We start from the raw sequence: 17,322 nt of genomic DNA on the forward strand, positions 1-17,322 counted from the left end.
CCGAAGCTTTCGATGTTTACATATTGCGCAAAACTTATCGAAGATCTCGATCAACGGCAAGAATTACATACATACATTTCGCACTAGCACATTTCCGAACCCTCTTCTATTTCAAGATTTGACTTATATTGTGTATATAAAAATATTAATCCTTTCACTCGGACGTCTTTGTTAGCTGATTGTAAAATTCCGTCGAGTTTTTTTACTTTAAATCATCTTGGATTACGAGCGGCGGTCAAAGGACATGGAAAAAGTGGACGTGAGGTCCAGTTTCTCGTAAAATGAAGACGTGCATTGGACACTTTTAATGGCAATGCACAGTGGGATGTCTCGGCAGAAATATATTTTGAAAGACGAGTGCATAAATTGGTGATTTTAACGATTCGAACACTGCCTGCACTGTAAAGTGAGCTGCCTATAGGTGTAATCGTCTAACTGTGCATTCCGATAAAATTGCACAAAATCGATGCCGATTATTGCACCATGAGCATTAGGTCTTTGCGGATAATTTTTCGTATGCAAAAGTGCAATTTTGCAATATCAATCATGTCTATTACGTTTAGTATAACTTTTCCAGTGATGTTTTTAATGCATTTATATGTATAGGTATATTTTAAGTACAATTCTGCGGTTTTTTTTAAAACGATAATATAAATTGTTCAATCTAATCCTTATTATTATTTTTTGCTTGAATTAAACTTAATAATTCTGTATTAATTACGCTGTGTAATAAATAGTATGAAAATGTATGCACTATACATGGTGCATTTTAGAACAATGCAAATCTTTTAGGGTGTAATAGAAGAGGTAATTTAGAAGTTATCTACATATATAGCTACACTTACTTTAGTATAAAGTCTTACAGTTTTCAAGATAATCCGAATTTTTTATCATTTATAAAATATTCGGTAACGCAATAAATTACAGTGTTATCTTTGTTTTTTTTTTCTGTTACTCTACTAGTGTGTATTTATCTCGTTCTATACGCTAACGAGTACTTAGAAATATCAAAAGCTTTAATAAATACACGCTAAATTGACAAAAAGTGTTTCTTTCATGGCAAATTGTGGGCTTTCAGATAATTTTACAAAAAAAAATAAATGCAGCATCCTCAGATGTCCAAATGCTTTTAAAAACTCTTCTGGGCTTTTCCCTTTCGAATGGTATATCACTTATTTACATAGTTACTACGCCAATTCTTAGAACTCTGATACAAAGAGTTATTTATTATTAGATGATTGTATAATTTCGTGCCCGTTTACCACCATTTGTGATTATTACACATATGTATTTTTCATTACTGTCCTTTCATATTTGTAAAAAATCAGGTCTATGGAGTTCACTGAGTCGTCATTTTAAGCGGAATTGAGTCGGTGTCGTAAGAAATCAACCGAATCCGACTCCTTTTTTATTACTATTTTTTAAATTTATAGTATTACGGTATGTGTCAACTCGAGTCTCCAATTTTATTCTGGTAAATCCACTACTAAATTAAAATGTAATAATTTCTTTATGACAATCATGAATTTAAATTATATTATAAATAAAATCGTTGAATTGCGTGTATTTTGATGTGTTGTGGCCAAAACCGATTGTTTCCTTCGTCTCATACTTTTTTATCGAATTGATTTGTTTTTGTGTTTTGAAATTCATATATGTATGTACATACATACATACATATGTACACTATAAATGTATTTGCTTTTTATTTTTATTTATACCTATTTCAATACCAATAACTCAATAAATTGGAATACGTACATGTCAATTTCAAGTAATTTTTTTAAATTCCTTTAATTTTTTAATATACCGCTTTTATTTTTATTAATAAAAAATTTAAACGTTGGCAAGAATAGTCGATTTTACTAAAATCGTTTTTAAAAATAAAGTCTGAGTAAGAGTCGAAGTTGGTAAATTTTGAAGCAACTTACAGCCCTGGATAAAATGGTTAAAATGTGTACCTATAAACACTATATATTTCAAGAATTACGCGTTAAAATTATAGAGTTTAGTATTTTGACCTCTACAACATTCCAGAAACAACAAAATTTGATTTATTGGTTGATATTCCTTGTGTATATCAGTTAAATTGCTAAATTTCTCCTTATACAGATTTACTATAGATACAATGTACCTATACATATGTATATGATAATTTGCAGTCAATAAGTGCTTATCTTTCTAAAAATCTCATATATTACATATGTTACAATTCAAGTGTACATTTCGCTCGTTCATTAACATACTACTTTTTCATATACGAATCTGATCAGTTATAGTGCACACAAAAGAACAAATCGACAAACTAACTATACACAAACATAGTTTGTTCACGCACAAACTATTAGGCATCGGTTTAAGTATTCTCAATCGTTTATCCCATCTTCTAAGTACATATCTATTCTTACCATGGGTTGCAATTTAAAAAAATAGGGAAACGGGAATTAAAGCATCGTTTTAATGTGGTCTCCATAACATTTTCCTATAAAATATTTGGCGTTTTGATATCCCAAAAGGTTTTGATAGCTGAAAAGTTTTGACAGCTAAAAGTGTCATGCCTGGTGAGTCTGTTTGAAGATAGCTTTTGAGTGCTACCAATAGTTCGTGTATGAACAAACTACATAGTATGTTCATGAACGAACCAGAATGAGCACTTGGACTGTGACACTTAGCTATTATATGTATATAACGTTGAGAATTAATGAGGTGAAATAATATTAGGAACCATGCATCTGTTGTCGAGTACATATGTACATATGTAGATGTAGAAGTGGACGTAGGTTAAATGTTCAAATGATGGGTTTCGTTAAAATTGAAGTCGGTCGTTGATTGCAATTGGGTTACGAGCTACTTTTTCCTGGTAACGGTTTGGTCACGGTCGCTCATAAATTCATACGTCACGACACCGCGGGCACGCCACCGCTTTTCTCACATTTTCCGCTTTTCCCGCATTTTCCGACGGCGAAGCGGCCGTGGAAAAAGTGGGACACGACTTCGTTGAGCGGGAATTGCATTTAATAAGGCCTCATTTGCCGACAATCGGTGATGAATTTACGATACGTGCTCATTTAACCACTGTGCATGTTTTCAAGTAGATACAATATGTATAAATATCACCGGCCAGGTCAGTCAAGATGCACGACAAACGAGTTCAATGCTGTCTTTCAACGACTATTTTATTGATTTGTATGACAACGATGTTCTTCGTCCTTAACCAATCAAATTTTATGCCGTATATAATATCACACAAGTAATAAAAGTTGGTAGCTTGGACTTGAATTCGTATTTATTGCGAAGTATCGGATTTTCGTTATATGAAAAACTGAAGTTTATTGAATTGGCATGATACATATATAAAACATTATTTGCGTTACTATATATTATAAAACCACAACAGATTCATTGAGCGACGTTTTTTCCTATAATGAACACATAAATAAATAAACCGATAAACTTTTCTCTTTAAATATAGATTTATATATATGTAGATAGATCAATTCAAATATTCAAAAATATGTTTCATTTCTGATTTATCGAACTGCGAATTATATTACTAATACAACTAGTAATTTTGTTACTACGTAAAATCTCTCAACTTGAATAATTCGTAATTTATTAACGGATAAAACGCTCTCTTGTCAATCAAAATTGCAGATAAAATAATGTTTACAATTAACAGTCTTTAATTTAAAGCATTTAGTCTATTATTCAATAATATTTTGAGTCTTCTATGACCTGTCTAAAAAATTGCGTAGTATTATAAATAAATGTTTACGTTTGCTACTGCAATAAATTGCTCAACTAATCATTTTAAATACCTTGGGTCAGATCGGAGCGATGACAGCTAACTATCCGTACTCGTCTTTTTGTCACCCCTTTACAACTTATAATATTTAAATAGTGGTAACCTTTTTCACTCTCATTTGCTCTCATCTCATATAAACTTAATACACGCTTTTATACTTTCTATTTACGGATTAAATTATTTTATTTTAACCAAGGACGTCCCAATCAATACCCAATGTATGTATGCAAATCTGAGACGCAGTGTTCCTATCTTTGTCTTTTTTCTCATGTTTGGCTGAATTGAAGAAAAGGATATTTGATAAATGCATACATACATTTTATTAAAATTCATCCAATTGCGAGCCGTCATTGGATTTGAAGTACTACTAGGCTAGTCCCCCAAAATCTTTTACCTAAAATTTAAAAATATCAACAGTTCAATTACAATAAATTCAAATCATTTTCCATATTAATATTATTCAATCGGATTAGCGAAGTTCAGAATCCGGAATCGACCATACCTGGTAATGGATTGTTATGGTATGGTCGGTTCCCGGAAAGATGCACTAAATTGCACTGAATCAGTGGCGGCTCGTCCTAATGGGCTGCCGGGCTGCAGCCCCTCCTATAAAATTCTAAGATATATATTTAATAATACATTTAATATTTTATTTATTAATGATATTTTTTTTATTAGTTGGATGGACTTTACTATTGGGGCCTTCGACAGAGTAAATATTACTTACAATATCACCCATATCCAAAAGGGTGATATTGTAAGTAATGTTGACCGTTTCGAAGACCCCACTAACTTGTATGGTGACAGATGAATTAAAATGTTGCTGTACTGGCTGTAAAGTGTTACAGCGCCGAGCTGAACGCTGCCCAGCCCGGAGTTTCGGAACGAGAAAGAGAAAGAGCTATTTGCAACTGCAGATAGCTCTTTCTCTTTCACTCACTCTTCCGTTTTGGGCTGGACAATCGGCAGCCTTCGCCTGTTAAACGACATTCATCTGTCAGTTTGTTTAAGATTTCGCGCGCTTGATCTTACATTTGATTAGTTGAATCGCACGATCACAGCTTTATTCGTTTTCGTTACTCTTAATTGGTTGCGTACGAGCCCTCATCAAATCTTCGGTAAATCGTTTTCATTTTGATAACAGCAAACTTTTTTCAAATCTGTTTAACTTTTTCTCGTAATTTTTATTTAAATATATTAAGATTTTTTTTCTTTTAAAAATGGAAGAACAAAAGAATTCAGTAAAATATTTACAAAATTTGCACTTTTCGCGACTAGAACTTACCGAAAAAGTCGCTATAAAAGCATTAGGCTGCCTCACGCCCAATTTAATTATTTCACAGCCTGCAACTAGTAGATCTTTTAGTTACTCGCGAAAATTTAATCCAGATATTTATAAAAAATACAATTGGTTAACGAGATGTACAGAAAAAAACGCGTTATTTTGTTATCCGTGTCTTTTGTTTGGAGGCGAGTCGCCAGGCGAAGCATCTTGGACGAAAACAGGAGTTATTGACATAAAACATTTAAACGATTAATTTAAAAACACGAGGGAAGTGTCGAACACTTAAAAAATGTGTGTAGTCTCACGATTTTGGGAAGCTTGTCGGCGGTAAATAGATAAGCATAACGAAAAGGTAAAAAAAAAAATCGGGATGTTTTATTTAAAATTATTGATTGCGTAAAATTTTGCGGTAAATTTGAAATGCCAATGAGGGGACATGATGAAACAGATAATTCAAAAAATCCAGGAGTTTTTTGGGGGCTTCTAGAATATTCACAAAATTTCGACGATTCTTTAAAAAAACATTTTCAAACTTCTTCGGTTTTTAAAGGGACATCAAAAACTATTCAAAATTAACTTTTAGATTGTATTTTGAACGTGTGTAGGGAACAAATAAGTGCTGAAATAAAAAAAGCAACTTATCTAGCTGTTATGGCAGATGAAACAACCGATGTATCGATGCATTGTCAACAGGTTAATGTTTTTCGTTACGAATTAGGGGGTTAAGTTTTTGAAAGGTTTTGGGGTTTTTTTTAATCCGCGTCGCGAAACCAGCAAGAACGAATTTTTTTTAGCACTCTTACTGGAGTACCAGCGTATTTTTCGAAATCTTCATCGCGTTTGGTTTCATGAATTTTGCTAGTTTTTTTTTCAATAATACTTAAATCCACATGTAAGTGGTCGTACGCCGAAAATTGTGCTTATTTTGTCCTGTTATGACATGATAGAATAATTATGGTGACATTTTTTAGACATCTTTTCAGTGCAGCCCCGCCACTAAAAATTATCACGAGCCGCCACTGCACTGAATAATAGCGCAGTTGCGAGAAGTCCTAATTTTCAAAGGCGCTCAAAAAGAACTTACGTAATAGACTTCCACAAAAAAAGATTAGCATCCTCGGATAACATACAAATAACCCTTGATGTTTTTTTGTGGAATTATACATATTGCGTTAGTTCTCCTTGGGCATCTTTGAAAGTTTGGATGTCTCGAGAGTGCAACTATCTCGAGAGCATTGTCACCGGTATGGTCCACCGCGTCGTTTGCTTGCATGGACTCACCGCCTCAATTCTGTTCCCTTCGTGATTCTGTGGAATTATTATTTATGAACCTTTCGTCGAAGACAAACATTTTTTTTAATTTACTCGTCTCCAAGCATTTACAGAATTTTCACTAAGAATATTTTGATCATTCTGAACTATATTTTTTTTTAAATAACACATATTTACTCTTGAGTACAAATATGACAAAGGACTCGGCTTATGAAATGATTCTCTCAGAACAAATCAGTGCGGAGTGCGCGGAAACAAATACGGACGCCTTCTAATGTTGCATTCTCGATCGATTGTTCAACAAATCATTAAGAAGATTAACTTTTGAATATAAACAAGATGTTTTCAAGAAGGTAGGCTATTTAGGATATTTCTGCTAGCACAAAAATGAAAAATTATACTCATGACTTTAAGGTATTTTTATGTACCATATCTAATTTTAAAACTCACTGAATTGAGCTACTTTTTAAATAATAATATGATAAAACAGTATTGTCATGAAGCCTATATGTACATATGTATTTCCATAGTACGACCAACTTTTCTTTAGACATAGACTATAACAGAATATTAAGAGAGCGACTTTTCAGGCTTCCAGATTTTACTCGATGAGAGTTTGACATGTGAAATACAGTTTATATATAATAAATACATGAAGTACATACATCTCCGGACGTAAATCGTACATTTCCTTGATCAGAGATCTGCCGCGCCAGTTCAATTGCGCTAAATTGCACTAGTGATGTCTACTGCAAAATGAAGATTTATGTACGATTTAATGAATTTCCCTCAAGGTCGGCGCCCAAATATCTCTCTATTATAATAATAGAACTAGCTACCTTTTTTATAACTAATTTTGCACCATTGTATGTTACTCACCGTGAAATCGCTCATTTCAAGAATCGTCCTAAAAATGCTTATCCCTGAACAGCGCAAGCCCGTTACTTTGTACATAAAATTGTAAAAATATCAAAAATACTAAGATAGTCGACGGCAGTGGCGGACTGGCCATACAAGCGTACATGCCCGATGGCATGTGGGCCCCACTATCCGTTAGAAAATATGGGCCCTCAGTAAAATTAAATAACTTTTTAATTTAACTATTTCACGTGTGTAAAAATTTATAGGATATTGCACTTTGGGACCTAGAGTTTGGGTATTTCAACAAAACAAATTTCTTACGATATACGCAAACAACTAATGCCTGCTTTAACAGCCCAAGGATCGGTTAACTTTTTTTATTAGGCTCGATTTCTTTTTTTTTTTTTATTTCGCCATTTCCAACCTCAATATTATGCATATACCAATACCTATGTAACAACTACCTACTGAAATAAAAATGGGAATAAACAAATTTCCCTGAATAATATAAACTGAATTGCTTAAAACAATTTTGATAGGACGATTCATCATCAACCAGCGATTTAAATTTACTTCATACATACTTTCAAAATAACATTTGATTATACTTCGACGATATAGTAAGATTTAAATACACAATTTGAAACAGTTTCCGAATATTAAATCTATTCCTAATCTAGACAAATCCATGTATATAGAAACATAGGATAGGGGCCCCCTCCCCAAAATCCTGATTTTCGATTAACATTAATTGAAAATATTATGCATTTTTTGTTTTCAGGGACGTAATTTGGGGGGCACTCGCCCCCAAAGGAATTAAGGAATAGTGTGAATTTAGAAAATATTATGGATTTAATGATTAATGAGATACTATGGATCTATGAATACTGCGTTTATTTCTTATGTACATATGTTACTTTTGGGTAACTAATAAAATAATCGCTGCTATGTGCTTTGAAAAAAAAAGATTTTATTATTTTGAAGCAAGTATATTTTGGTTTTTAAGTGGTATGCCATTAGTAACATTCTTAGAAATTATTCATCCCATGGAGCGAATCGTTAGAAAGGTCCCCTTTACTTTATTTTGTCTCAAAAACAGATGTGTATTGTTTATTTTTCCGAATGTTCGTATATTTTTTGATATAGTGATACATTTTGATGGTCGATTTTTGTTAACCATGTGAAGATTTTTGGAAAAAAATTTTCGCCTGCGGCGCTTTTTTGGCTTTTTGCATAATATTTTTTTGTAATTATTTTTTCAAAAATAAGATTAATTTTTTCATATTTTATATTTTCCATTTTTATTCCGATATAAAAAAGATTTTTTGAAAAAAAATTCAATTTGACTAATCTTTGCCTGCCCCCCCAAGAAAAAGCTGAAATGACGTCCCTGATTGTTTTCTACCGAAAGTAAAAGCCGCTTTTATGCCGTATTCTTTTATGATGCATTCTATTAACCTAGTTAAAGGGTTAAAAAGAAATATACAATGTAATTTATGGATCTATTTTGCTTTTGCCATTTTTCTTGTGCCTAAATTTGTTTATTCCCATTTTTGAAAATTTTATTTATTTTTTGCCCTTGATTTTTAGCGTGATGGAAAGAAAAAAATTTTGTTATATGGGGGGGGGGGGACAAATTTTTTTAACCCTGGGTGGGGGCCCCCTTTGACTCCTGGCATGCACTGATTTCAGTCCCAGTCCGCCACTGGTCGACGGTATTACGTCAGAGATGGCTTTTCTCAATCCGAATATAATAGATATGTAGTAATGGTATATATGTAAGTATGTCCACTCCCGGCGTGTGAGATCGCGTGTAAATCCGTCTAATCACCAATAAAGATGTGTAGTATGTCGGTGTAAAACTGCTTACATTACCCACCTGTTATTTACGACCTGATGTGGATTGTGGATAGCAATAAAAGTCACATATAAAAATGTACTACATGACTAGGACAAGTCGTGAATAGGCAGGCGCTTCCAATGTCCAATTTGTGATACGTCCAATTTGCAATGTCTCTTTTTTTGAAACTCGTATAGCTTTCAACAAATCGTCAGTAATGGATATTACGGTTGGACTCCCTCATATGAAATTTATGCATAATATAATAGCAGGCTGTAGAATTGAAGTCAAAGTCGCGGAGTCGTTAAAAATTCGAGAGTCAAAGAACTTCAATTTTTTACTTTACGTAGTAACAATAGATGAAGTTTTGTGATCATGCGAAAATTCGACAATATTTCCTCCAGACAAATAGACGGCGCTAAATCTCTGACAATTAACCGCCATCTATTGAAAATTTATTTAATTAATTAATTAATTTTTTATATCGTTGTTTTATATTGTATATATGTAGGTAGGTTTTTGGGTAGTTTTTACTATTTTTTTGTATTAAAAAATTAAATATAAATATATTTAAAAGGTATTTGAAAAAAATTCGACCACATGCGGATCGAACACATGACCGACGAAACATTTATTTTAATTTATTTTATTTAATAACTTAATATGCCAACACGCATGCAATGATATATAACATACGTATAACTTTATTTTAATTCGTGTATCAATTCCTTTCTGAAGCCACCCGTTGAAATCAACGGGCACAAAACTAGTACACTATGAATTAATTGATTTGAATTTCCAACTTTTAAAACACCTGACTTTCGAAGCGCTATTGAATACCTTTTACGATCGGAAACCAACAAAACGAAAAAAGACTAAAACATCCTAAAGCATTTCTAATAAACACATTTTGACAATATTAATTGTCAATAATTGAGATGGACCGGGAAACGCCATGAAGGTATTTAAATTGTACGACTGTCGATACATTGAAATAAATCAACGTAACCTTGAACCTCGTATTCGCTCACAACAAACTCGGTGCCTAAACCATTTCAATCTTTGGTATCATATGATTTTTTGATTATTTGCAGGCGGTCGGCTTGGACGGGGTGGTTTCGCAGTGGTCCGGACCCGGAACAGGATCTTACAGATGCGGATCGAGGCTGGTTTCCGGACTCTTCACCAGGGTTCAGCTGCCCCTGGGGTACACACTGGTCGCCACCTTGCCTCCGGGAGCGTGTCGGATCAACATCACCGAAATGCACCACTCGAACAATTTCCTAGGTAAAATTTTCGTTCGAAATATATACTACATATTATAATTAAGTGCTCGTCGAAATGTATTCGTGTTCGTGACGTTCTGGAAGCGAGCGAATTCGGCTCACGTGATAACTCTTGGCGGAATTTCTCATTGCGTCTCTCAAGTATTTTAAAAACCCGTGTATAATTCAATTAGTGAAGTGAGTATACGTAAAAGAGCAACCGCTTTGAATTCGATGTGGACTGCGGTCCAGCTACCACATTTGTCTCTAGTTTATTTACTCCACACGTGTCTTAATCAATTGTAGTACATACATATGGTTACCCGACAACTCGTTCACAGAAGTTTCGTTGACCGAAGCCATCTCTTTCACCGATCCTTCGTTGATCGATATCTCTTTCACTGAAGCTTCGCTCCCGGCATCTCGTATACGGCCATCTATATTTTTTAATTCTTACGGCTAATTTTTGAAATAACTAAACGCATCATAACATTATGGACTCGACATTAAATAATTATTTAAAAAGTATAATCTTCAACAATGACCATAGAACGGGAGATGTTAGTGTGGTTACCTTTAAAATTGCTTTAAAAAGCTAATGTATGAATAGGGATATTCAAAATTCGCATGTTTTGCTCCGGCCTAGTATTTATACATATGTACATAAATTGTATGTATGTATATCGAATGCTCAGACAATAAAGTACAGCATACAAAGATGCGCGACATGCTCAAAGTTAGGACAAAATCCGAAACTTAAATGTTAGATATTCACGTATTACACGTTTTCTCAATTAAACTATGTACATAAAACATAATATCATACATATAAATATTTGCAAGCAAGAATTAATTTTAATGATAAAAAAAACCGCTGTTTATAATGAATAATAAATAAATATCATCTTATTAGAACAACAGAGAATTATATGTGTAAAACAAACAAAAATTCACCTGTATATAGTAGATATCGATACTCTATGTACATAACTTGTAAACCTCTTAATTCCATTTTTTTAGGGAAGAATGAAAATTATTTAATTGAACTTGTATAAATATTAATATTTTATATATAAATATATTCTTTTATAACTTTTTCGCTTCTTCACATTTTTTTTCAATTTTACACAGATGTGAATTTGGAATAAATAATTCCAAAAAAATAATAAAAACATTGTTTTTGACAAAAAATAGATTTACGATATGTTCAATATATTGACATTTTTTTTCATAATAGCTTGACCAAAATACAAAACGTTTAAAAAGCTTTAAAATATATTATAGATACATATGTATGTACAATGTATGTGGTTCGGAATTATCATAACTTGTGCTACCATTGCAATATTAGATACACCATTTTATTTTGAAAAGTGGGAAACGCTGAAAGTAAACCTTTCTCTTTCCCAAACGCGTCACAGGTGTCGTTTTATATATGTAAATCCACTCAATTATTAAGATATAACGGTAAGTCTATACTAAAATTCGTAGACACCAAACTATACAGTATACGGGAAAAAGGAACGTGCATACGAGATGTCTCAAATCTCACTATCTGTATGTAGGCTAATTTTAAGATGACTTTCCTACATCGTAATTCTTAAAAAGAAACAGTGTGTAGGCTGTATATTGTACATACATATATCTGAGAACGATTTATCAAAATCGTTAGAGTGGCTAATTAACGAAACCGCCTCTGCTTTATTTGACTAATGTTTAGATCGCTCACCGATCATAAATTATGATTAATTGAATAGCCAGGTAATATACCTAGTATCGATCTGGTTCATTCATTTAATTGATTTTTAAGTGAAAATTCAAGTATTATGAACATTTAGGATTCAATTCTTGAAGGGACACGTGGTAAGGATGGGTATCTGACTCGTGTATCGCCTAAACTAAGTTTATCCCTCGATGCGTCGAAATAAACTGTCGTTTTGTATCAGCTGAAACATTCACTTAATGATTTATACATACATGCACTCTTCTGGAGTCGAAAACTAAAGATAGGTAAATTATACTAGGCTGGAGTCTATTCTGTCAGTATGCGACCTGACTTCACTTCGTCTGAAAGCAATGTTTCGTTTTAGGATCGTTTCTCAGTTAACGATAGGTAAAGTGCGTTAACGATGCGCAAACATTACCATAATTTTGTGTTAATTTATTGTTATGTGTGCAATAGTTTTACGATTCATTTGCGCATGGCCTTCACGCAGGTAAAAATCAAATAAAAAGTGACCTTTGCGTGACCGACACTACATATCTTTGATAACGCCAACGGTAAAGTTCTTTTTTTAATTTGATTTGGAGAATATATGAATACAATTACTTATTTTTTTAATACGCGTCGTAAATCTTTTCGTAATAAATAATTTAAATAAAAATTTCCAAGTACGAAATGAAATAGTATGTATTCCCAATTTGGTGGTTTTAAATTAAAAAATAGAGTTTTGCATTGTGGACAAACAAACTTTAAATATTACTAGTGGATTTACCCGGCTTCGCTCGGTATTTGTAATATAAACCGCTTAAACAGGAATCCGGAACTGGAACTGAAAAAGGAATCTGGATCTGGAACTAAAAACGGAATCGAAATCGAAATCGAAAACAGAAACAAAATCTACATCGATATCGTCGTCATAGAAAATTAAATTTTTTCCATACTGTCACGGATTCTACGAACCAAAACTTACATAAATACAAAGTCTCTTTCGAAATTATACATTAGATATATAATAATATGTAGATAAATAATGAATCGGAATGAGTATTTAAAAGTGACTCTCGTTTTATTGAAAAAAAAAACATGATATACGTAAGTCCCAAATTCTTATAAAACACACATAAAGTAATAAAAATTAAGCGTCAACCCTAAACAAATGCAAATATTTATTTAAATTTTGCCTTTCTAAGAAGCCAAAATATCAAATCACTAACATATTTATAAATAGATATCTAATTGTATTATTTATCATTTAAATTACAATACAATGCATGCTATGAAATATACTTATACATACATATATGAATAAATTTGAGTTATACACAATAATTTGTTATCAATCATTATTTTTTAGTTAAATTATTGACATTACATTCATAAAATATGTATATTTCAAACGATATGTTTAAATGTATTAATAATTATAATAAACAACAAATTTATGTTAAGTACACCTTTATATGTACATTAATAATACATGTGTATAAAAACTTAAAGAAAAATTATATGTTTTATGTAATTTGTAATACAAATAAAATTAAGGTTTTAATTTAATGTTGATTATAGCTTTAAAGTCTACAAACGGATCGTTCATCATCAATGGTAATTTTGCCATCAGTTGGTCCGGAGAGTATGAAGCTGCCGGTACAAAATTCTTATACCGTCGTCAAGGTGGTAACTTGGTTGAATCTATATCAGCACCGGGACCTCTTTTACAATCCGTTGACGTCATGGTACATAATTTTCTAGATAATTCATCATGCAAATTGCTTCTAATATTAATTTAACTATGTACTTGTTTTTGTAGACCTTGTATCAACATCCAAATCATGGTATCAAGTATGAATACACAATTCAGATACCATCAGACGAGTCATCCAATCAAAAGTTGCAAAATCCAGCACCTGCTCCACCACTACTGCTTCCATCAAAAATATCCAATTTTAGTTCGCACCACCGACCGTCTGATAAGCATCATGCAATTCGTCCATCACTAGTCGACATTGATGAGAATGCTATTGGCCAATACGACACAATTCAACCGAAAGAAAAAGTTCCTGAAATTGATAGCAACGCCATTGAACCCAAACGACCTGAATCTGAAAAATACCCCTATGGTGTTGGGGTTCTAGCGACCGAATCAGAGAAACCGAGTGGTCACATTTCCCAAAGACACCGCAGGAGAAAGTTCGTATGGCAAGTCCTCGGCTATACACCATGCTCCAAATCTTGCGCTGGTAAGAATTTAGACAATATTCTGTTCAATATTTACCTATATTTAGCTACTTACATATAAGCACTTAAAATAATGTCCACCGATAGGATCAAGCATAGGGTTAGAAGCACCCGTAAGTGAGAAGAAAAATACGGTACCTATTTCTAAAGGTTGGATAATCTCAATAAGTATTCAGATTTGCGCTTTAAAGCTTCCTTCAAAATTTTTTCATTAGTTAACTATTACAATATTAAAAGCTTATGCTATATTTGAACAAAATCTTATCTAATACAATATATACTGTTCATTAATAACTTCAATGATTGGCTTACATACCACAAAAACATCATTTGAGTATAAAAATTCATATAATCTGTCATTGTGTATACCTTTATCAAAATTTACAATTCATACTACTTTAATACCCCACGGTAATAGTGTATTATTACCGCTGAATATTCATATATGTATAATATAAAAAAAACACTGTGTGAATATTAAATATAATGCTAATTTTAAGTACCTATAATAATATATTACATACAAAACTGTAAAATCATTTTCGTTTATCAATTAGAGGTTGTTCTATTTATTAATGCCCACTTCACAGAAAAGATGCGCCCAATAGAATCATGTACTGCTGTTGCTTTTGTGCATCTTTTCCAAGGAGTGAGAGTAGACTGTAATAAATGGAATGACCTTTACAGATATATACTAAAGTAAAGAAGTGCATAAAAGTAACCGCTTTTAATAATATAGAAAATATACACATTTTGTATTGTTGTAACCTCAATGGCATATTATTACATCCAGGTTTTCAAAATAGAACTCTTGGTTGTGTTCGAGAGTATAACCATGCGCAAGTTGCTGATAAAAGATGCGGTCCGAAGCCTGCAAATGGAATTAAACCATGTGGAGGACCGTGCCCTCCTCGTTGGGTGACAACCCCTTGGGGACCTTGCAGTGCTTCTTGTGGTCCAGCCAACCAGAATAGACAAGTTCACTGCAAACAAGATATCTCATTTCAAAACTTGAACGTCAAGGTATCCCATATAATACATTCATCGATTATTGAGAAGCTCACATGTATCATATGTGTCGGAAGTTCATATATTTCTTATATAAATTCAGGTTGCCGATTCGATGTGTCCTGATAATCCACCGACAACGACTCAACGATGCACACTACCTGACTGTCCATCTGTTGACGTAAACGATATACAAACCAATTCTAATGAAATCATCCCTGGAAGACAAGCAGAAGCTTCTAATTTTAATTTCAATAGAAATGCCGACGTAAGGACAGGTCTTCGAAATAAAAACTTGAGGGGAAAAGATGATACAGATAGGTTTACTGATTCAATTTCTTCGCCGGTCGTAACGCGATACAACAACGACAGCTTTTTAAAGCCTCAGACCAAAAGGAACGATGAACTGAGCAATGAAATAACAAGTGGCGATATAAACGACAACGGGTACAGAAATGGTGGACATTGGAAATCAAACAACGGATGGATGTATTCTGACTGGACGCAAGAGGTTAGTAATAAGATTACGAAAATCATATTCATAATAAAGATATGATAATTGATTGCATCAAATTTAATCAATTTTATCACTTTTTAGTGTACTGAGGAGTGTGGAAAAGGTTTACAAACTAGAAGTGTGAAATGTGCTGATCCTACTGGATGTGATGACCGTCGACGTCCTCTTGATGCCAGAGCATGCTCCAGTGACAGAAAGTGCATTACACAATCTTCAAAATGGTTTTCTGGTATAAAACATTTATTTATTTTTACTTTATCTACATATATACGTAGTAACAATATTGATTTTGACTGATTCGAAACCAGAATCGATCACTGATCACGTTTTCATGATCTAGAAAAAATGTCAATGTAAACCCCTTCGACCTCTTAAATGTGTGTGCTCTTTACGAAAAAATTCAAGTATCAATGTAATGAAAATAAAAATAAATCACAAAATTTAATAAACTGGAAGAGGGAATTTTTCCTCTTAGAAAAGTCAAAAATGTTGTGACCACGATTCTTTCCACACCCCTGAACGTATCAAGCTGAAAATTTATATTTGTATTCTTTATGTACTAACTTAGAGCTGATAAGCTTTTGGTTAGAATTCGTGAACCGGAAGTAGTATTTTTTTTTTAAACAATATTTCATTATTTTATTTTGACCTTTAAAATTATTTTTATTTTCTTGATATTTAATGTGTATAATAATGATAGTGATTTTAAGTCATAAAAAAATTTCTAACAAAATCGGCCACCCGGAAGTAGAACTTTTGCCTTGTGTAAGTTTCCCTACATTTGCGCATTTGCATCGAAAATGCTCTCACTGGTATGTGTGAACGTGTATGCATGTTTATTTATCGAATTTTATTTTGTGACCTTTTTATATTCCTCATATACATATGTACATAGATAAAGTCATGGGTTGGTCACATCCGAATTTTTATTCAATAGTACAAATTAGAAAATTTAAAAATGTCTTCTCTTAAATACAAATATTTATATAACAAAATAGAAAATATTCCGCTTGTTTTTCATATAAGTTTTACTTCAAAAATATTTTAAGGTCCATGGTCTCAGTGTTCTAACCAGTGTGCCATCAATGGAAAAATGACCCGAGAGGTAGTATGTGTATCATACTATAAGGGACAGCACCGGGTTAATATAGCCGGCTGTCCACCGAACTTAAAACCTGAAACCGAAAGACCGTGCCCACCGAGTATGCTCCGAGGAGATTGTGCACCTGAATGGTTCATCAGTGACTGGTCTCCGGTATGTTCATTTTAGTTGCTACAAAACTAATATTAATCTTTTCACACTAATTCATTGTTATAATTCCAAATTTTAGTGCTTGGGCGTATGTGGATCGACACAACAAACAAGGCTTGTCACATGTCAAAGTTCCTCTGGTGGGACAGAAGGTTCTTGTGCTGCACCTCGACCCGCTAACCGAAGAGATTGTGTACCCTCTCATTGTCATTTAGGTGCTCATAGTAAGTGTTGCCAATGTATCTATTTATTTGATCAA

At 33.0% G+C, this 17,322-nt stretch overlaps 1 protein-coding gene and 1 long non-coding RNA gene across 2 annotated transcripts in view; both read left to right on the top strand.

Moving 5' to 3' along the window:
• Positions 1 to 17,322, top strand: part of LOC143911928 (uncharacterized) — a 255,900-nt gene that overhangs the window by 186,533 nt on the left and 52,045 nt on the right. The gene's annotated exons all lie outside the window — the stretch shown is intronic.
• Positions 1 to 17,322, top strand: part of LOC143911715 (thrombospondin type-1 domain-containing protein 4-like) — a 132,809-nt gene that overhangs the window by 113,738 nt on the left and 1,749 nt on the right. Inside the window, exons 7-14 of the mRNA XM_077430720.1 lie at positions 10,158 to 10,350; positions 13,618 to 13,784; positions 13,859 to 14,288; positions 15,080 to 15,309; positions 15,398 to 15,805; positions 15,893 to 16,040; positions 16,861 to 17,066; positions 17,143 to 17,287. Coding sequence (XP_077286846.1) covers positions 10,158 to 10,350; positions 13,618 to 13,784; positions 13,859 to 14,288; positions 15,080 to 15,309; positions 15,398 to 15,805; positions 15,893 to 16,040; positions 16,861 to 17,066; positions 17,143 to 17,287 — 1,927 coding nt within the window. The remainder of the gene's footprint in view (positions 1 to 10,157; positions 10,351 to 13,617; positions 13,785 to 13,858; positions 14,289 to 15,079; positions 15,310 to 15,397; positions 15,806 to 15,892; positions 16,041 to 16,860; positions 17,067 to 17,142; positions 17,288 to 17,322) is intronic.

This window comes from Arctopsyche grandis, chromosome 5, assembly GCF_051622035.1.
Source record: "Arctopsyche grandis isolate Sample6627 chromosome 5, ASM5162203v2, whole genome shotgun sequence".
In the NCBI taxonomy this organism is placed as follows: Eukaryota; Metazoa; Arthropoda; class Insecta; order Trichoptera; family Hydropsychidae; genus Arctopsyche; species Arctopsyche grandis.